We start from the raw sequence: 21548 nt of genomic DNA on the forward strand, positions 1-21548 counted from the left end.
TTCTTATTTCTTATGACTTTAAAAGATAGTGCTGCAAATTTCTAAACTGCAAAGGATATATATAAAGCCAGTTAATAGAGCAGATTAAACAAAATAAGGAAACCGTGCTAAATCTGCCCGACATTTTTCTCGATGAAGGAAATATTGCATCAGGGGCGTTTAAATGTTGTTGAATAAATTTGAATGTTATGGTGTGGAATACAATACTGCTATTTTAAGGCAACTATAGTTATTTGAAGAAAATACATTTTTAAAAAGGGAAATTACACTTTTCTAATTGGAGCAGAGTGTCTTGTCACCATAGACTTTGAGAGATCCTTATTGGTGTAATGCAGTCTTCTCATTAAGAACAAATTATATGTATTTCATTATCAAATGTTGCCTAAAAATTTCTTTTGAACTGCATCCACTGCCGTATCTATTGCGACTTTTTTTCTCCCATTTCACATATTAGTAATGATGGAACAAAAAAGAAAATGGATTATTAAAAGTTCCACTCTGCTGGAGTTAGTGACCTCCCTTACATCCCAAGCTTCCCATTGATTCTCCATTTTTCCCCCTGGAGAGAGGACCTTCATGTTGACCTTTTTTCCACAGAGCTAGCACGCCTACTAAAATAATAGGCTCAGCACAGTGGCTGTGACTGTATGCATCAAGATTGAGAAGGATTCGTATCAGCAGTGGAAAAAGTGAGGGGTGTTAAAAAAAAAAATTAATACATGCTTTTTGGGAGGAGGAAGCATGAATTGAAAGTACATTGATAGTCTAGCAAAACTGAGTTCAGATCTCACACATTGAGTATTTAAATTTTTTAAATGTTTCCAATTACCAGCTCACAACAGTGTGCTTTTCCTCGAATGAAAGTATGTGAAATGCGCACAGGCATCTTAATTACATGAACAGGTCAAAATGGGATTTAACATAATTGCCCAGTGAGCTAATAAATTCAAGATCCAGCTGAGTGTAAAAGATTTGTTTGATTTCTAGCATTATTAGGTAAGTTCAAAACTATCCATCATGTTTGGCTTTTAATATATAATCAGCTCAATTTGTCACATTTTGAAGTAATTAAACTAGAAGCCTCTAAATTGTTGACTTAGATTAAATTACCTAGATTGTAACAATAGTGCTGTCAAAAAGTATACAGGATTATTTCTGTTTGTACTACAAGCAGTAGGTTTGACTGTGCTGTGCTCTCAAGATGATGTCTAAGCATATTTGGCTTCAGTGTTGTTTATTTACTCTCATACTGCAGTAGAGCAGCAGATGTGAGGAGCTGGCTGTGCTTTTATCTTTTGAGTGCATGTATAAATTCAGAACTCTTCTTAACATGCCTACAGGTTTTAGGTCCTGCCCCGAGATGGTGCTCATTCTTGGACAACTTGACAGAAGAACTGGAGGAGAATCCGGAGAGCACAGTTTATGATGATTACAAATTTGTTACCAGAAAAGACCTTGAAAATTTAGGTAAAATTTAAGAGACCCCCCCACACCCCACCCTTTCTTTGTGTATGTGTGTGTTTCTTGTCCTCTTTTCCTTGTTCAGTTTTAAAGCACTCACATTGCTGCATGTTGCAGGTCTGAAGTTTGGGTGTGCTGTATAGCAATAAAAGGACTGTTAGAAAGTTACTCAAAGTAGTTCTTCCTAACTCTTGCCGCTGTTTCTAACATGCCAGTCCTGATTGCCCTAATTGGTGGTAATCTTTGTCAATTTAATGAGAACCTTTGCTCACAGCTTGTCTCCTAAGGAGAAGGTTGATGTACAGTGATTTAGTGTGTCTGTGGAAGTGCTTTGAGGTTCTTTTAGCCCAGCGTTTCTCAAATGGCGGCATGCAGCCACCCCTGTGGCCAGGAAGAGCGGTGATGCGGGGGAGAGACAAAGCATCGTCCCTTCCCAGCTCCTTCCCTGTTCTTCCTGGATGCGCAGCCCTGCCCAGGTGGTGCACAATGTTGCAGGAGCACGATGAGTTCTCTACTTGGGGGGGGAACAATGAGACTTAGGGCATGTCTACACTTACCTCAGGAGTGATCGATCCAGTGGGGGTCGATTTATCGCATCTAGTGAAGATGCAATAAATCGACTGCCAAGCGCTCTCCCGTCAACTCCAGTACTCCACCGAAGCGAGACTCGAAGGCAGAGTCAACGGGAGAGCGTCAGCAGTAGACTTACCGCAGTGAAGACACCACGGTAAGTAGCTCTAAGTACGTCAACTTCAGCTACGCTATTTTCGTAGCAGAAGTTGCGTAATTTAGACAAACTTAGCTACCCTCCTTCCCTCTTCCACAGCATAGACCAGGCCTCAGGCTTCAGCCCTGAGGTGCTTGGGAGGCAGGTTCCAGTGGCGGGACTTAGGGAGCCTCGCTGTGTGGACCAGGGCTCCAGGCATGGGGCTTCAGGTGCCAATACCTGTCTCCAGCTGCAGGGTTTCAGGTGCTGACTGCCAACTCTGGCCATGCATCCCCAGCCTTCGGCCATGGGGCTTCAGTTCAGGCTCCAACCCCTGGCCACGCGGCGGCAGGCTCCAATCCCCATCTCCGGCCATGCGGCTTCGGCCCAGTGCCCCGACCCCTGACCCTGGCAGCAGCTGCTGGCCCTGGGCACCAATCCCCGGCCACGTGCTCCGACCCCCAGTCCTGGCCGCTGACCCTGGGTGCTGACCTGTAGTGCCAGCTGCGTGGCAGCAGGCATCGCTCTGGGCACCAATCCCCGGCCCTGGGGGTGCGACGGTCCCAGGTGCGCAGTAATGGGTGCTGGCTTTCGCCTTGTGGCGGTGGGCACTGACCCCCACATCCGACCACGCAGCCTCAGGCTCTGGCCACGTGGTGGCGGGTACTGGCACTTTGCTCCAATGCCCTGCCTCTGCCATGCAGCTCCTGCTCTGTCCACGGTCACTGACTCCCAGCTGCACGGCAGCAGGTGCCTATCCCCAGTTCCAGCTGCAGGGCTCACCACCCACCCTCCTCTCTCTCATCCATGCCCTCTCCCCATCGCCCCTGGACCCCACTGTCTTCCTGGCCCTGCATCCACCCCTCCATCACCCCAGACCCCCACTGCCTCTGTCTCTGACTCTCAACCCACCCCCAATCCAGGGTTTAATTTGTTCTGAGACTTGCTGAGAAAAGTGATATTAACGAGCATACAAATATCACTTTTCACTGTAATATTTTTATTATTGAGTCTGCAAAAAATCCCCTACATAAATAAATTACAGTGGTGTGGATGTGTATATGTGCTATGGATTTGTTTTTCCTGAAGTTAATCAAGTATTTTAGGAAAAAGCGTCAGTGCTGCCTTGGTGGCCACTCTGTGAGGCCGCCAAAAAATTTGTTGCGAGAACCCCTTAGCCACACAATGAGAAACACAGGAAAGGAAGAGAAGTTGTTTCTACTTTTAAATACTTATGAGATGCTCAGATACTGTGGTGCTGAGGCCATAGTAAGTACCTTGATAAAGGAATCCACTTGCAAATGGTATCCTCAGTAAGGAGTATATTTTGGACTTTTATACAATGAAATTCATACAGCTGTCAATGGAAACTTATTTTTATGGGCTTTTTTTATGTATACACCACCCATAACGCTTTACCTTCATAACATCACTGGGAGATAGGCAGGTATTATCCCCCCTAGCCCCCCCCCCCTTTTTTTTTTTTAAAACAGATGGGGAACTGAGGCACAAACTAATGTCTGGTCTACACTGGAAACTTAGGTTGACATAGCTACAATGCTCAGGGTTGTGAAAAATCCCCAGTCCTGAGTCCTGTAGCTATGCCAACCTAATCCCTGGAGCACACACAGCTAGGGTATAGAAGAATGCTTCCAGTGACATACCTGCTATTGCTAGAGTTCCTACAGCTATGGTAAAAACCCCTTCTATCACTGTAGTCTCTGTCTACACTACAGGGTTACAGTCTCATAGCCACAGTGCCATAGCTACGCTGCTATAGCGCTTGTAGTGTAGACATGATCTTAGCAACTTGACCAGCATAATACAAAAAGTTTGTGGTAGGCCCAGGAATAGAATCAGATCTCTAAGACTGTGTCTACACTACAGAGCTTACAGTGGCACAGCTGTACCCATGCAGCTGCGCCACTGTCAGATCTCCCACTTAGCTGTTCTATGCCGATGAGAGAGAGCTGTCCTGTCGACATAATTAAACCACCCCCAGTGAGCAGCGACAGCTATGTTGCACTGTGCACGCTTCCACTTATGCTGGCAAAATGTATGTCACTGAGGGTTGTTGTTTTTTCCACACCCCTGAGCAACATAAGTGGTAGTGTAGACATGGTCTAAGACCTAGTCCAGTGTTTTAACCAAAAGACCATTCTTCTGTGAACTTGGAGAGGGTTCAGAATGTCCCTTTTGAGCAACTAAGCTGCAGTTTGGGATTTTCATTAACCTGCAGAAGCTAAACCAAATTCACCTAGGATTGACAAATCAGGTTTATTGGGGCATCTTGCACCTAGAACTTACAGGTATTACTGTTTTGTATCATTAGATGTCAATTGATGTAGCGTCTTTCGGAGCTATACATCTGTATAAGTTTAAGTCCCTTCTATGACTAGTAGCAATCAAGTTTATAAAATTTAATTTCATGTTTTACAGTGATAGCATTATTTTTTGAACTCAGTCACATTTTCCTCTCAAAGATGATGCCTGTGTCTTGTTTTTAAAAACAAAATTAGTTTGGGAGATAAGAGAGAAACTCAGGGTAAATCTCTTATTTTTGAAATTGTCTTTTAGCCAAGATTTATTAATTTCTGGAACTATTGGATCTGTAGGTAATGTTTGCTTTAAAGAAAAGTTCTCCTTTTTCTCAACTATACAGAGCTGCCTGAAGATAAATACTCTCACAATCTTCTCCCATTTGGAGATTTTCATTCTTTCTTTAGGTTAGGGCCTAGGGTAACAGTTTTATGAACTGCTGTGGTATCTATATCCGTGCTGTATTTATATCTTTCAGCATACCCCTTCTTCAAAGGTAGTGACCCAGGGCAAAAACTCTTAATTAAAACATCAGTATGCCACACCAAAACCTGTAATTCAAATGTGTATATCAAACACGTACATACCTTCAGAAAGCTCTCTCCTCACAAATAATGCTTCTTGGTAAACTATCCATAGATTGTGGGCTAGTGGGCATCTTTAAAAAGTGTGCAGTAAACATTTACTGCAGCGAAAAGAAAAGACTATTTCTGTTGTGGAGCTGCTCAAGTACTTTGCTAGCTTAACATAATGGTTTGTAGTGCTACCGTCTCTATAGAATGGACATGAATATGGGTAATTTTGATACTTTCAAATCAGTACCGTTGTTTTGCTTTAGTCAAGTATTCAGTCAGCTTAATTGGGAGAATTTCCTATATCCTACTCTCCTTTGAAGTCCTCTGATAACATTATGCTGTTTTGTTTTTGTTTTGTTCCACCTCTTCCCCCCCCCCCCCCCCCAAACACCCCCAGGCCTTGCCCATCTCATTGGATCACCACTACTCAGAGCGTATATGCATGGCTTTTTCATGGACATACGACTGTATCACAAGGTAAATAAGGTTAATTCATTAAGGCTGATCCTTATTTTGGTACATTTTTGCCATTATGTATACTGTATATTTACTAATTTATATATTTACTCCTTCATTATTTGTTTCCTTTCTTTAATGCCTTCTATTTGTGTTTAAAAGGTGAAAATGATGGTCAATCCATTTGCCTACGAGGAATATAGAAAAGAGAAAATTAGACAGAAGATAGAAGAAACACGTGCACAAAGAGTTCAACTAAAGGTAGAATCCTATTTATGATGATTAAACTTTTAGAGAAAATTGTTCATATGGAATAATGTAAAATAACTACACCACAGAGCTGTAACTGGATTAGGAGTTTATGGTGTTTCGCCTCAAACATGAGTTTGTTGATGTTACCATGTATATGGAACCCAATTTGATTAAAAGAAACCTGAGATGAAGCAGTAGAAGAAAATGGACACTTTAGTCTTGTCATGCTTCAGAACTTCCCCAGACTACTCAAGGCATAAAGCTTGCACTTTTTTTCTACTTCTACATGTAAAACTGGAGGTTTACCAAATGACTCAGATCCTTAAAATGCAGTTATGCCCTGAAAAGTGACTGTTGAAAATGGTATCATGGGCTTCCATGTTTGTTTATCAAGGCTTTACAGATCAAATCTGCTCAGCATACAAAAAAACCCAAAAACTCCCCCCCTAACTATCTGTCCTGATATCTTATCCCTGCCAAGGCCAAAGATGCTTCAGCATTTAAGTACAACCCTACCAATTCCTTTGGACTAGTGATCAGAGAGAATATACAGCTTCTGCAGCTTTCTAGGTGCTGTGTTAACACTGCTTTTGCCCTGTGGTTATGGCAGATGAATGACCTCTTCTGAAACCATGATATGGCTTCGCAGTCAACAATTAGAAGGTGAATACATGGTATGCCATTTGCCAGAAGACTCAGTACTGCTTTGGGGACCTTGACCTTTCTTATTAACTTGACAGGGAATAGTCCCGTGACTGATTCTGTGCTTAGGTCTTAGGAAGCTGTTCGGTTAAACATTTTTTATAATAATGCCTGTAACTGTATTGGATGGGTAAATCCAGTTTTTCATTAATTTGGGTTGAACTTTGTGATCACAGTGAGGAAAAAAGTAGAGATGGTAGAGATTATTTTTGTCCTTGGAACTAAATTCATGATTGTCAAATGTGTAGTGTAGCCAAAATTTCTTGGGCACGAAAGAATAATATACTGATGAGTTCTACATTTCCTTTTTTTCATTAGAAACTTCCAAAGGTTAATAAAGACTTGGCACTCAAGCTGATTGAAGAGGAAGAGGAACAGCAGCCTACTAGAAAAAAGAAACAAAAGGTAAGACTTTATGTAGGAGGTGTCCAAAACTCTACAGAAGCACCAGGATAATAAATTGTTCTTGTGTTCATTATTATAAATGGTTAGGCAGATTCGTAGGTCAGTGTTCCTTTGTTTTTTAGATGATCATACACTGAATCTTCTAAATAGGTGGCTTTCCAGTGGAATTCATCAGTGCTAGGGAATCAGGAATACAGTGCGATAACATCTGGCCAATTGTATAACAAACCTATAGTGGGGAAGCACTTGCTGTGGAGATGAGGTGGGACGGAGAGTCCAAAAACACTCTAACTTTTGATTAGTAGAGTATCCAAAGAAATAAACCTATCTACCTTCTTACTTACTTCTCTCTCTCTCTTCTTCCCCCCCCCCCCCCAATGTGCGAGGCATTGTCCATATTATAGGATGTGACAGTTCTTGTCCCAAAGAGCGAACAGTGTAAATATTGTACTTTGTTCACTCTGATGCAACAGTAACTCTTGTACAATTGATATTGAAAATGCCATATATGTTTTAGATACAGGCAGGTCTGAACAAATGTTTAGTATCTGGTGGAAGAGAAAAATAGCATATTGCAAACCAATGGTGGAGCTGTGTAACACCTTTTGATGGCTCTTTCCAACATGGGCCATATAAAATCTGCCCTGACACCCTCCTGATATGCAGCAGAGACTCCCTTTACTTTATATAGATGAGAAGGGTGACTGAGCTACAACAGAAGAGCACTGGAATTCATATAGTTAGCAGAAAAAACATACGGTTCATGTGGTGTCTGATCAGGTGAGAGTTTCTGGCTGGCAAGTGGGATGGTAGGAAGAGAGAAAGGGGTGAAGAGGTAGATGATGGTGGTGGAGTCTTCACTGCAAACTTTCTGAGCATCTATCAAAAGTCTCAGCTTTTACTTTCATAGTATATTTGTTTGGAGATATATATTATACACTGTGCATTAAAGTAGAAATAAAATGCCATATAAAAATACAGGTTCTGAATATTTCCCTGAAACAATATTAAGGATTTTACCAAGGACAGGTGATTTAGTTTTTGTTTGTTCTGCTGTTTATTTTTAGATTAGACCATTAGCCAGACATTTGTAGATACTAAGCTTCTCTAATTTAAACCTATCCCCTTTTATGTTTTTTCCTTTCTAAGCAGCTGTGAAAACAAATAGTTGGACCATAGAGAGCCCTCCTGGTAGAAATTTTGCAGCTGCATCAGGCAAAAGGGTGGTTTTTTTTGTTTTTTTTTATTAAAGGAAAAAAGTCTTGAGGAAATCTTTAATATGAAGCATATTAATACTAGCTGAAATTATAAATTCCTTGTGCCTGATCCTGGGTCCAGTAAAGTCAGTGGCAAAACTACCATTGGCTCCAGTGTTGCAGCATTAGGCCCTTTAATGAGACAGACAAAATTGTCTTTCCTTGCTATGTTTGGGATTGGTTGGTGAGGGGGAGGGAGAAAGTATGCAGGATGCATAGAACCATTGTGGGGGGAGAGTTGTAAATATTTTTGATACTAAAGCAGTCTTATAAAATATGAATGGAAATGTATCTCTGAGGAATAGTGTTTCATATGTGATGGAACCATCCTGGTCAAGCAGTTTTCTCCACCTGTAAACATGGCTGATTAGCTAACGGATGCAGAGGAATGTCCAAGTTCACATATATTCAACACATTATCGATGCTAGAGTTGGTTTCATGGAAACTTTTTTTTTGTGTCAAACGGTTTCATTAGGACACAGAGGACTCTTAGATCTAGAAAAGGAGATATCCTGTCTCAGTACTAAGCACCTGTCCTTAATGATTTCAAAAATAAAAATAGACTATTTTTTTAACTATTTTGTCATCTCAGCAGTAGTAGTGCATAATGACATGTCATAACATAATGTAAAAATGAAGAAAAAACATAAAATAAATTCTAAAATAAATATTTGAAATTCCCAAATGAAATTATCGTGCCAAAAAGAAATTTCAAATTTTAAAAGTCAGAATTTCCCATGAACTGGAAAGTTGGAGTTTTGACCAGCTCTAATAGACACTTACCTTGAAATATAAAACACTGGACCTGAGGTTCCTATAGTTTGAATAGCAGAATATGTATTGTTAACAGATGTGTCAGAATAGTTTTTGTGATTTATATGAAAATAGTAAAACCATACTATAGATAAATTGAACAGATCTTGATGTAAATGGTCTGGGAGAACCAAGCAATCAATACCTATATCTAGTTGTCTTTTCTTGCTTAATTAAACCTGAGTAGTAATTGAATGAGCTTTACGTTTTAAATCATTGTACCAGCATTTGTTTCAAAATTTTGTAACTATTGTTTTTCTTCTCCATTGTAGAATCTGCCTAACATTCTCACTGATGACCGGTTCAAAGTCATGTTTGAGAACCCAGATTTCCAGGTGGATGAGAAGAGTGAAGAATTTAGGCTGCTTAATCCACTCGTTTCTAAAATAAGTGAGAAAAGAAAGAAGAAACTAAAGATTTTAGAACAGCAAGAAGCACAAGAGCAGGTAAAACTTTTTCCTTCTAGGTTAGGATTACTTCTAGTTCTTTGTTTTTTATTACAAGCATTCAGGCTTTTCTTTTATGGACCTTAGAAAGGTGAAGAAAACAATGGAAAATTATCAATTTGTCTATAAATGAGTGTGATTAAGATTTATATACGTAACTTAATATTAAATTAATATTAATGTCTAAATATACTAATTTATTGTTATATCTATCACATAGTGTGTCTGTGGATGTAATTAGCATTTACTCTGCATGCTGTATTTGGTTAATGGATTAGAATTCTAGTTTTCTTCAAATTGGACATATGTAGAGATTGTCACGTACTCTAATTGGGCAAATAGTTTTTAAAAGAATCAGTTAATGGTTCCTTAGAGTAACTATTTTTGTCTGCAGGAAGAGGAGGAAGAGCCAGAAGGGAAACCAAGTGATGCAGAAAGTTCTGAGACTTCAGATGATGAGAGAGGCTGGGTTGAAGAGGTCAGGAAACAGCGCAAACTTCTACGCCAAGAGGAAAAAGTAAAACGGCAGGAAAGGTTCAAGGAGGGTCAGCAAACAACGTTGAAACCCCAATTCCTTGAGCTTAAAACAGGGGAGGAATTCAGAAGCTTCAAGGACTCTGCCAAAAAGCAAAAGTTAATGAAGTAAGACTAACACTTCAGTTTAATGACGTTTGGTTGGCTTGTTCGCAACTGTCTTTTTGTTATGGGGGCCCAGGTTATTTTATTTAGCAGGCACAATGGTCCTGGAAGCAGTTTCTACAGCTAGACTTTTTTGTAATGAGGGGGCATAATTTGAAGTGACACTCATTTCATCTCTTATTCCCTTGTTATGTGAATGTGGTATGTGTATTCCCTGTGCCTTACGTTAAGGGAAAAGAGTAAGGGTTGGATACTTTGAACTAGATTGGGAGGCCCTTACCCCACACTGGTGAGAAGTTTCTCATATAGATAGTCCCATTGATGTTAGTGGGACTACTCCATGTGAGTATCAGTTCACCAGTGTGAATAAAGGGGCTTACAATTTCACCCTGTGTGATCTCTCCCCATTAGAAAACATAGAGTACCCCATGATTTCTCCGTGCTTACAAAGTAAACCTCTCTTTGCTGGGCAGGGACAGTAAAAACATGTTTTGACCTACATAGGTCCAAAATGTCTGGATTCTATAAAAAATAATCTATTTTAGTTGTCAGAGTTCTAGTCTCCAGGCTTTCTCCTTGCAGTGCTAAAAGCCATGGTTAAATATTTTGTCTGAGTTTCATATTTTGTTTGTATATAGTGTTGTTCTAGCCTTGTTGGTTCCAGAATATTAGAGAGACCAGGTGGGAGAGGCAGTATCTTTTATTGGAACAACCTCTGTTAGTGAGACAAGCTTTTGAGCTGATACAGAGCTCTTCTTCAGGCCTGGGGAAAGGACTGAGAGTGTCACAGCTAAACACAAGTTGGAACAGGTTGTTTAGCATAGTGGGTTGCACTCCCCTAGGGGACTTGGAGGAATATTTGGTGGGGGAGGCGGGCAGGGCCCAGGGCAGCCCCCAGTGGGGGGCAGGTAAGCACACATTTTAAGGGAGCATTCAAGGCGAAGTGGCCAGTTGACACTTTTCTAGTCATAGGGGTGAAAGGAGACATTAAAAATCATGGACTGAATAGAGACACTGGATTTATGGCTTATTTGCAACTATCTATAACCCACTAAGCTGCCTCCTTGTTTTTTTTTTCCTCCTTCCTTGCCTCATGACAGGAGACGTGTTAAATACAATTTTGTTTGTATCCTTTAACTCAGCTGTTAGCTAAAAAAGTAGGATTCTGTATCTAGAGCATTTCTGTCCTTTAGAGATGACAGAAAGTGTCCTGATTTTCCAGGTGTTTAGTGCCACACATTCTCATTGATCTCACTTAGATATCTTCAGCATTTCAAAAAATCAGACTTTTATTACAATTTTATTAATTGGAGAGCTGTGCTGAAACTAATTAAGAAGCCTTGAAAGACAGCAGCTGCTGAGATAGATATGTCACAGCATGCCAAGTGCTCAGCATAGCTCTGACTAGAATGAATGCTATAACAAGAGGGCGATTATACATGCCAAAACATTTCCTATACAAATAGTGAACAAATGCATCCATCCTAATGTCTGATGATCATTTTGCTACTGTTCAGATTGGGCAGATTTGTCAAGGTACCATTTTGTCACTCAGCTGCATGTTGATGGGCATTTTAGAAATAGTTAAGTAACACAGTGATGTGCATTGAAAGGAAACACTGAACCCAAAACCTCTAGGACCTGTTTTTTTGTTTTTGTTTTTTTTTAAACTATAAAATTGGTTCTGTAATATCAACCTTTGGGTTCTACTGTAAGCACTATAGAAATCCCTAAGATAGAAAACAATACGAGAAACAATTTTCTTATGGAGTGCTATCTAAAACAAACACACAGCATCATAAAAACTCTGCAGTTCATATGCATATGGGGGGGTTCTTTGCTCGTAAATGTTATCAACATGTGTGAAGAGGCCAGTGCTCAAAAATCTATGCACTTGGAGGCCAGGTTAAAGAACCTTGGGAAGAGACCAACAATCTACATGGTCTGTCTGTAAAGTGACATACACATCTTGGGCACCATATTATAAATCCTAATTGAGATTAGTACTTTAACCTTTGTCTGTTCTGCAGGTTTGCTCGCATTTTCCCTGCTCACTTTTTATTAGCAAATTTTACACACAGCAGGTTTGTGTTCATATCTTTATTCAGCGTACATGTTCTGGATGCTTCAACTCCTTATCTAGAATCTTCTTCAGCTTACGTATTAAGTTTTCAGTTTACTTGCTCCTGGCTGTTTTCCTTCTTTTCATTCCAGGGGATGGGGCTGCTTTTGTGCCCTTTTGAGTTTTTCAGAGGCATACAGATTGTAGTGTAAGGTCACCGGGTGCTCTGTCAGAGGGGAGTGGATTGTGTGCATCTTTGTTTTGCTACTTCAGCCAATGATCTGAAAAGGAGAACAAATTGTGATCAGGTGGCATGTGCTCTGATTTCCATTGCAACAGGGGCAGAAATGGAAGCACGTTTCACTATTGCCAACCTACTGTTTTGTAAGTGCACGCAATGACCTCTGATTAAGGTGTTCTGTCCCACTGAAAGAAACTTTCAGATGCTTCCTTGATCTTAAATGAAATGACTGAGGAGCAATCACAAACAGATGGGAACCTTAACTGTAAGCAAGCAGACTGAAAGATTCAGTTAACAAGCTAAAGTCAGCTCTAGATAAGACTTAAAAGTTCAGAAGAAATTAGTACAGTGCAACACAGCAGGAAAGAAATTACTGTGGAAATTAAGTAGAGTAAAGAATCTTCTGTGTGGATGGGTGGTTGGGTGTGTGTCTGTGTGCATGTGGGTATATTTGTTTTCTGTTGTAGAGGAGAAAATTGACAGCAAATACTGTAGATCTCTTCATGGGATAAAGGAGTACCAGTGATGACAAACTGAGTAGACTTTAAAAACACTGCCGTTTGAAAAAAGTGCCTATTGTACTACCAGTGGGCATGACGTTTTACAAACGTAAAACAAGACATGATTCCACCATGTGGGGTTTAGGCAAAACACAAATAAGACATAGTGACGTGATAGCAAATGAAATGAAGAAGAAATAGGATAATTAAACAAGTGAAGTGGACTAGAGTGCACATCGCATCCTTTTCCTTTTTCAGTGAACTGCTGTTGTCATGTCACGTGAAATTCTTTCTCCGCGGAAAAAAATGTTTAAATTACGAGTTCTGTGAAGAGTGATCCCATTTACACTCAGTCAAGAAGCATTCAGATTGCACATAGGGTACTCCCCAAACTCTTCCAAAACCTTAAATTATCAGCTGCTGTCAGTTTATAATACCATATAGCTGATCTGATGCAAAGCATGATTTGTCCTGGTCTGTGCTTATCATAAAGGCACAATCATCATAGTGTCAGCTAGCTTTATTATTTAGAACCATGTTTGCACATGGTAGAATTTTGTAAAGAAGACTAGCCCTAAAGAGAGGTCTACTGGCCCTATAGCATGATAAATGCTCAGCACTTTTATCCTGACTCCTTAAGCAATGTACTGAAAATTGGAAAGATTGTAGTGGCATGTACCATCTGGTGATTCTGGCATGTTTGTCTTTGATTTGATTTAACCAATTTAAAGAATGATGGTCTGTGACCAACATAATTAAGTACCTTAATGCCTCCACTACCCACTTAATGGCAAAGCGTTTTTTCTATAGTTGTATAATGTTCCTGGGGAAACAGTTTATGACTTATATAAAACTGGGTGTTTCTTTGTCAAGTTCCTGACTCAGCGCTGCTCCAAGCCCAACTTCTGAAGAATTGGTGTATACTTAAAAATTTCTTCATAAATTCAAGGATTCTCAGGACAGGAGCATTCTGAAGCATATTCTTAAATGCAGCAAAGACCTTAAGAGTAGTCTCTAATGACATTTACGTAGCGAGCAGACTGAGCTCAGAACCAGTACTCCATCCTCATTCTACTTTGACTTGTCAGCCATGTTTGACACTGTTGACCATGTTCTTCTTGAAATTCTTCTTTGGTTCCATGACACACTCTCCTGCTTCACATCCTACCGCTCATCACTCCTTCAGAGGATTCTCCTTATCCCCACTCCAACTTTTTGTGGGGATTTCACAGGACTCTGTCTGTGGTCCCCTTCTCTTCTCCCTCTACACCTTATCTCTGGGTACTTTATTTGCAAACAAATTCAGATACCATCTCTGTGCTGACAGCTTCACAGATCTATCTATCTACTCCAGGCATGTCTCCTGTCCAAATTAAAATCTTGGCCAGTCTTTCTGACATCTCCTCATAGATGTCCAGCCATTAGCTCAATTTCAACATGGCTAAAAGAGCTCTTAATTTTCCCCTTTCCTTTCCCTCCAAAACTAATCAAAGCAAAACAACCAGAACCCTCCCTGCTACTGCCTTTATTGGTCACACTGGACAACACGAACATCCTGCCTGTCGCTCAGACCCACAACCTGGGTGTCATCTTCAATTCAGCCTGCGCGTGAAGACATAGACCTCTCTCTATGTCCAAATCTTTCAGACTCTTTCTGTGTTATATCTCTTAAGATACAACCTTTCATATCCGTCTCCTATAGCTAAGACTCTCGTCCAGACTATCATCATATCATGTCTTGATTACAGTGACATCCTTTTCTCTGGTCTTGACAAATGCAGTTGTGCCCTGCTCATATCCATTGAGAATGCTGCTGCAAAGACCATTTTCCTACCACAGTGCTTTGACCATGTCTTCCAATCTCTCTGCAGCAAATATAAGTTGCTTGTCTTCACTTTCAAGCCCTTCCCAATCTGTTGCAACCCTATCTTTCATTCTCTGTCAACATGTCAGCCTCCATGTGTCTTCTCACATGTTGCACCTCCTTAAAACTCCTCTGCTCTGATGCCTGCAAAAACTCCACAACTATTAAGCCGCTGGTGTGCTGAGATCAGCCTATTATGCTGACCATTGTTTCCTTGTGCTCCCCTGTCTGTCTGTATCCATCTGTTGACTCCTGTCTTACACTTTGTTTCTGCCCCAAAGAGCTTACGATCTGTCATCTTTTTCTGTCTTTGTACAAAGCCTAGCAGGAGTCCTTGGCTGGGACTCCTACGTGCTATGGTAATACAAATAATAAATAATAATTGAACAGCACTCTTAGTGTACCCGTTGGGCCATGTTTTTGGAGGAGATAAAAAGTATGTTTCCTTCCCCTTCGCTATGTATGGAGTAGTTGTATGTCACAACATAGATGTTTAAGCAATATTTTTGTGAGTGCATACCACACAGATACATATATGCACCACCTTATTTATAGAATAAAGCTATTATCCTATAGCATTTTCCTACCATCTCCCGCACATTAATTTTCCTCTGACTGAAGCACCATCCAAGCAGTCATGCTAAAGAATTGCTGGGTAGTAGCCACATTTCTCTCATTCACTTTCAAAGGGGAGAAAAGTGAACTTCAGTTTAAAGTAGAAATCCCGCTACACTGTCAGTGACTGATCTCCTGCCATAGTTAGCTCTGAGGCTTAGCTTGTCTTCTCAAATAGCACAGATGGAACAAGTTTTTACAAGTTCTCACTGAAAAATATACTGGAGAAAAACCAGAGTCAAAATAGCTAGTCATGGGGGGAAAGCAATTCTTGACAGTAATTTTGTATAGTTCATATGAAAAAGCCTTTCATATACATAAATTATTTTTTAACCAACATCCTGCAAACTCCCCTGGCTCCATACTGAGGGCCCAGTCTTTCAGCCATTTGTCTGTCTGTTTTTTCCCTTCATAAAAGTAATCTGTGAAATATATACATCAGTACCTTGCTGATAATTTGCACAAAAAAGGCAGTCTCTCTCCCCATCTCAACAAAGATCTAATAGTGAGATTGTGGATTTCTAAGACTTCATTACATTTATGAATGAATGAAGTATACTTCATTTATAATGAATGCTATTTAAAAGTAAACTACAATTGTCAGACTAAATGATGTATATTGCATAATAAAGTTTAATCTTCCTTATTGATTGGTCATTTGGGCCCTGTCCTATTTGCAGTTAGTATTACAGTACTGTACTACATAGGGCCCCAATCATGGATCAAGGCCGCATTGTGCTAGGGACTGTGCAAACACATAACAGACACAGTCCCTCTCCCAAAGAGTTTAGACTCTGTTTCAGTGGGAGAAGGGGTCTGTCCACATAGAGCTCCTTATGGAATCAGGGTCTGTCTTGCTAATTCAGAAAAATTCAGTCATTCACAAAGGTCTTCCATTCATTAGTGCAGAATCATGAGGTTTGACTCTATTTTTAAATTTTTAAATCTAAACCTATGATAGGTATAGAATATTTTCTCCTGATATAGAAGTAGGATGAAACTTTTAGAATCACTTACATTGAGCTCCCATACCGCCAGTGTTATTTTAATCAGCTCAGGTAGCTGCTACAAATAAGGGAGTCAGAAATGCCTATTATAATGGGGGGAAAAATCAAAATAAATGTTCGTAGAAGTAGAAGGTAGAAAGTATTTTTGGCTTTAGAAACTAAGGTTGCTAAGCAAAATGGGTGCATTTTGCTTTAAAATGCCTGTCTTACATTTTATTTAAGATCAATACACTAGAATATCTACTGCAACTGAATTACTTGGCACCTGCAGATATTCCATAGAAAACTGTTGTCATAGCACATGTTGGTTCAGTGGGAATGGCATGGACTAATTGGGTCTGGTTTGTGTCTGAACTAAGGCCTGAATTTAAAAATTAAAAAAATCTGTCAGAAGTTGAAAAACGGCTGTACAATGAGCAATGCTTGAAGGGAATAACTGAAACTTGCTTTTCATATGTGTTGGCTGCATGTATGTTGCTTAATAATGGGGTGCAGAATGACAGAAGTACAACCCAATTGCAATTTTTTTGCATGTTATAGGATTTGACTGTTTTGTAGAGTTTGTGATTTCTTCTGTTTGCTATTGTAAAGACTGATGATACAATGTGATGTGACAAGAATAGAAACAGGCTTTTCTTTAATTGTTCTCTGCAGAAAAACTCTTGGAGATCGTTTGAAGCTTGAAGAAAAGCTTGGCACACTCAGTGTATCTGATACCACAGTAGGCAGCAAACAGATGACATTCAAATTAAAAAAGGTGAGTTAAAAAATATCTTCTGTAAATAAGATAATGCACAGGATGATAAATTTGTCATCTGAAAAAACAGGGAGCCCAAATCCATCCAAAACAGATGTGCTTCTTGATTTCTTCATAAATTGACTGCACCTTTACTTTTTTGCACACCCGTGTGTGTGTGTGTGTGGGCAGCCCCACCAGACTCATATCGTGGTGGGAAACACTAGTTCCCTCTCTTAGTAGATCATCTGTAGCTATATCATCCAATGCTAGCACCTTGTCAATTCTCACAGTATTGTGTTTGATCAGTACTTGATTCATAGGCAAAAAATACCCAGGATGCTGAAAGAAGTGGTGGTGATGTCCTGTAGGTGAGAGTCTTCCCCCTGAGTCATTAGTGATGGGAGTGTCTCATATTGATAAAACAGAACTTCCGACGACTTTGATCACTGAAGTTCCATGGCACTACTGACAAGAATAAGAAATGTAGTTCCAATGTACTTGCCAAATTACAATTTGAGTGAGTAACTGCATTCTTCCCACCTAACTTTGCCAAGCAATTTCAACTGGATGGTGTTTTCGTAATTTCTTTCCGGAAACAGTTGTGTAGTTTCTAAAAAGCTGTTTCACCCTCCAGGTGATTGCATTTGGGGGGATGGGGAGGAGGCAAGGAGGAGGGAAATTGATTGCGTATGTGTTTACATATTCTGTAAACCACTTTGGGATCTCTGGGTGGAAAAGTGATGCACATGTAAAACATGGTCGGAGATGGTGAAAGATAAAGATTCATATTAGTTGATTCTTCAGCTGGTGAAATCTGTTTCAGTTAAAACTGGTCTTCCTCTGGGCAAGTTGTTCATCATCATCCATTTGTGTTCAGCACCTGTCAATTAACTCTCATCATGGAAGTAAAACTACAATAGTGTGGTCAGAATGTCTGAAGTAGTTATTAGAATGTGCCACTTTGGATAATTGGGACACAAAAGGTTAAGTAAACCAAAGTCACTGGAATTTCTTATTGTACTTCCTATCACCAATTTTTCACACGCGTTTCTCATCAACATTTCTCTGTATCCACTTTGGAATTTAAAATGTGTGGACTTTGGAATAAGTCACAGATTCCAGTGAAGCTCTGGAAAGGATCACCATTTCAGGAGCATTACCAGCAGGTGTAACTCCTTACAGCTAATTAAATGAGCGTTGCAGGGCTTCCCATGTATACCCGCTTTATATTAGAAAATGATGAGACAGAATGCTTCCTACAATTGATGATGGGGAACAAAAGAAAGATCAGCTTCCATAAAGATTTTTGGGGGAGGGGAAGATTTGGGAATAGTTGGAAATGCCATTCTGGATTTGATCCCAGCAGAATCAGTATATTACTTTGTTACAATTCTGTTGCAAGTGACTCCATTTAAAAGTTCTTCAGTGTGGGTGCTTTATTGAATATAGAAATGTACACAATTTATAATGGTAAGAAGGCCTAGTTAAAAGTAAATATGACACATAGTTCAGTGAATGTGGGCCCCCAGTGTCCTCTCTGTGAAGTGGGGAGAAGAGAGATGAAGAAAAGTAAAATGGGATGGAAAATCCCCCCTTCCCTGAGCCAATCCCACTGTAGTCCATGGGAGCAGAAAAAAAGTAGGGCTGGAAAGGAGCCATGTCATATGATATGATCTTTTCAAAAGATGAAGAGAATGCAGTTGGCAAGCCTAGAGGGAGTTTAACACTGCTAGGACCATCATTAACTCCTGCCTTTCATTGTCCCATCTCCAAGGTTTAGACACCGATATCATGCCCTTTTGGAAGAGGGCATAAAATTAATACATAGCCTTCATAAGAACAGCTGTACTGGGTCAGACCAATGGTCCATGTGGCCCAGTATCCTGTCTTCCAACAGTGGCCAATGCCACATGCTTCAGAGGTAATGAAGAGAACAGGGAACTATTGAGTGATCATCCCCTTGTCCACTTTCAGGTTCTGGCAATTAAAGGCTTAGGACACCCAGAGCAACTATCTTGACTAATAGCCATTGATGGACCTATCCTCCATGAACTTCGTTAATTCTTTTTTGAACCCATTTATACTTTTGGCCTGCACAACACCCGTTGGCAATGAGTTCGACAGGTTGACTGTGCATTGCGTGAATTAGTACTTCCCTTTGTTTTTTGTTTTTGTTTTGTTTTGTTTTTCAATCTGCTGCCTATTAATTTTATTGGTTGACCCTTGGTCCTTGTGTTATGTGATGGGGTAAATAACACTTCCTTATTCACTTTCTCCACATCATTCATGATTTTATAACCTCTATCATAGCCCCACTTAGGTCATCTCTTTTCCAAGCTGAACACTCCCAATCCTTTTAATCACTCCTCAGATGGAAGTTGTTCTGTCCCTCTAATAATTTTTGTTGCCCTTCTCTGTGCCTTTTCCAATTCTAATATATCTTTTTTGAGATGTGGCAACCAGAACTGCATGCAGTATTCAAGGTGTGGGCATACCATGGATTTATTGAATGTCATGATATTTTCTGTCTTCTTATCTATCCTCCATGGGTTTGTATTTTTAGTTCTTGTGGATCAATGTAGTTTGGAGGTTGAACAGGTTTTGGTACCTGAGTGGCTCTGTGGTATCTGCTTCCCTCCAAATCCCAACTTCCCCCACAAAGGAATTGATCATTGTTAACGTTACAAAGTTTATCTCCTGGTATTTCCTAGATGGTCTGTCTTTTTCCATTGTTTTTACTGAGGGGTCCACAATATTGTCCAGTGCCTTTCAATTCCAATTGTTTGCAGTGCTGTTGTAGCTGTGTTGTCCCAGGATATTGGAGAGAGAGGGGAGACACACAGTAGTTGAGATAATATCTTTTACTGAATCAACTTACACAGGGTTTTCTTCAGCGCTGGCCTTCTAATGTCCTTCATAACAAGTGACATTTGACTTAATCAGTAAAGTAGCATTTCTAATGTGCTGGATAAAGATGTGAAAGGGACTGTGTGGAAGCAAAGTCTGGTCATCAAAAGAGAAAAGCATGATTCAAGTCAGTTCCATATTAACAAGCTAATGCTTAAATCAATGCAACTTTATTTTCTAAAGAGTACTTTAGAATGCATTCTGGACAATGGTAGGAAACCCCTTTTTATGCTATCACATAGCAAGTTTGATATCTGCTTATAGGGTAAGAACAGCGGATAAATTTAAAAGTCCAAAAAGCAATAACTTTTGGCAGTATAGTAAGTGTTGCAAAGAAATACTGTGTGGAGATTTAAGGTACTTAGGAGAGTTTCTTGAACCAAGAAATGTATTAACAAGGGTTTTATGGGGTATTCAGATGCTCTCCAGGAAAAAATATTTAAAATGCAAGAACAGTCATTGCAAGTTATTTAAAAACAATTATAATTTGTTTTAGGAGAGCTAGCACATGTTATAAAGACGTCTATTAAATTAGTCAAAATGGAGGTAGCTGAACAGTTAAAGCGAGGGGAATCTCAGGGTATGTTGACACTGCAGTTAAAAAGCAGTGGCTGGCCCATGCCAGTTGACTTGGGCTCAGTTTAAGGGGCTGTTTAATTGCAGTGTGGATGTTTGGGCTCAGGCTGTTGCCCAAGCTCTGGGACCCTCCCACCTCGCAGGGTCCTCGAGCCCGGCTCCCGCCAAAGCCCGAATGTCTACACTGCAATTAAACAGCCCCTTAGCCTGATCCCCGTAGCCCGAATCAGCTGCCATGAGCCAGCCACTGGTTTTTAATTGCAGTGTAGACATACCCTTAGTAACTTTTTTTTTTTTTTTTAAAGGAAAATCTTTTTGGATTAAATTGATCAGTTAATAATACTCATCCCATGCTTTGTGTGCCTTTCAGCAATCAAATTGTATTACTTTTTTTTGCTTGTTAGCGTAAAATGTTGCTAATGTACCAAAATGCTGAGTGGTATAGTAAGTAAGTTCTTGATACACTCATAAAAATATCTATGAAACTAAAGATACATAACTGGAAGGAATAAACTTCTGAATTAACTGGTTCACATACATTCAAAAAAGTGCTAAAAAGCAAAATGGCATGTATTGATTTAATGAACATAGAAACTAGTTCTTTCTGCATCTCCAATAATTGGCTCTTCGCTGTAGCAGACAAAGGTCTACTGGCTAGAAGCCAAATCTAGACAAATTCAGACTAGAAATAGGGCACACATATTTAACCATTGGAACCACTTACCAAGGGTCATGGTGGATTCTCTGTCACTGGCAATTTTAAAATCAATATTAGATCTTTTTCTAAAAGATATGCTCCAGTTCAAAACAGGAATTATTTCGGGTAAAGCCTCTGGCCTGTGTTATAAAGGAGGTCAGACTAAATGATCACAGTGTGGTCCCTGCTGACGTTATCTATGAGTCTGAGTATGACACAGATTGATTAATACAATAATATTAATACAGTGGTTAGTATAGTGTCCCTCCTGTATTGCATTGCATTCCTGACAGAATCTGAATAAAAATA

The 21548-nt window shown here is 39.9% G+C and overlaps 1 protein-coding gene across 3 annotated transcripts in view; it reads left to right on the forward strand.

Moving 5' to 3' along the window:
* The window catches only part of NOL10 (nucleolar protein 10), a 99016-nt gene that overhangs the window by 68902 nt on the left and 8566 nt on the right, over positions 1-21548 (forward strand). For all 3 annotated transcript variants that reach the window (XM_073336019.1, XM_073336020.1, XM_073336021.1), the window contains 7 exons: positions 1341-1467; positions 5459-5538; positions 5680-5778; positions 6790-6876; positions 9219-9392; positions 9787-10034; positions 16975-17077. In XM_073336019.1, coding sequence (XP_073192120.1) covers positions 1341-1467; positions 5459-5538; positions 5680-5778; positions 6790-6876; positions 9219-9392; positions 9787-10034; positions 16975-17077 — 918 coding nt within the window. The remainder of the gene's footprint in view (positions 1-1340; positions 1468-5458; positions 5539-5679; positions 5779-6789; positions 6877-9218; positions 9393-9786; positions 10035-16974; positions 17078-21548) is intronic.

The sequence above is a fragment of the Lepidochelys kempii genome, chromosome 3 (assembly GCF_965140265.1).
Source record: "Lepidochelys kempii isolate rLepKem1 chromosome 3, rLepKem1.hap2, whole genome shotgun sequence".
Lineage (NCBI taxonomy): Eukaryota > Metazoa > Chordata > Testudines > Cheloniidae > Lepidochelys > Lepidochelys kempii.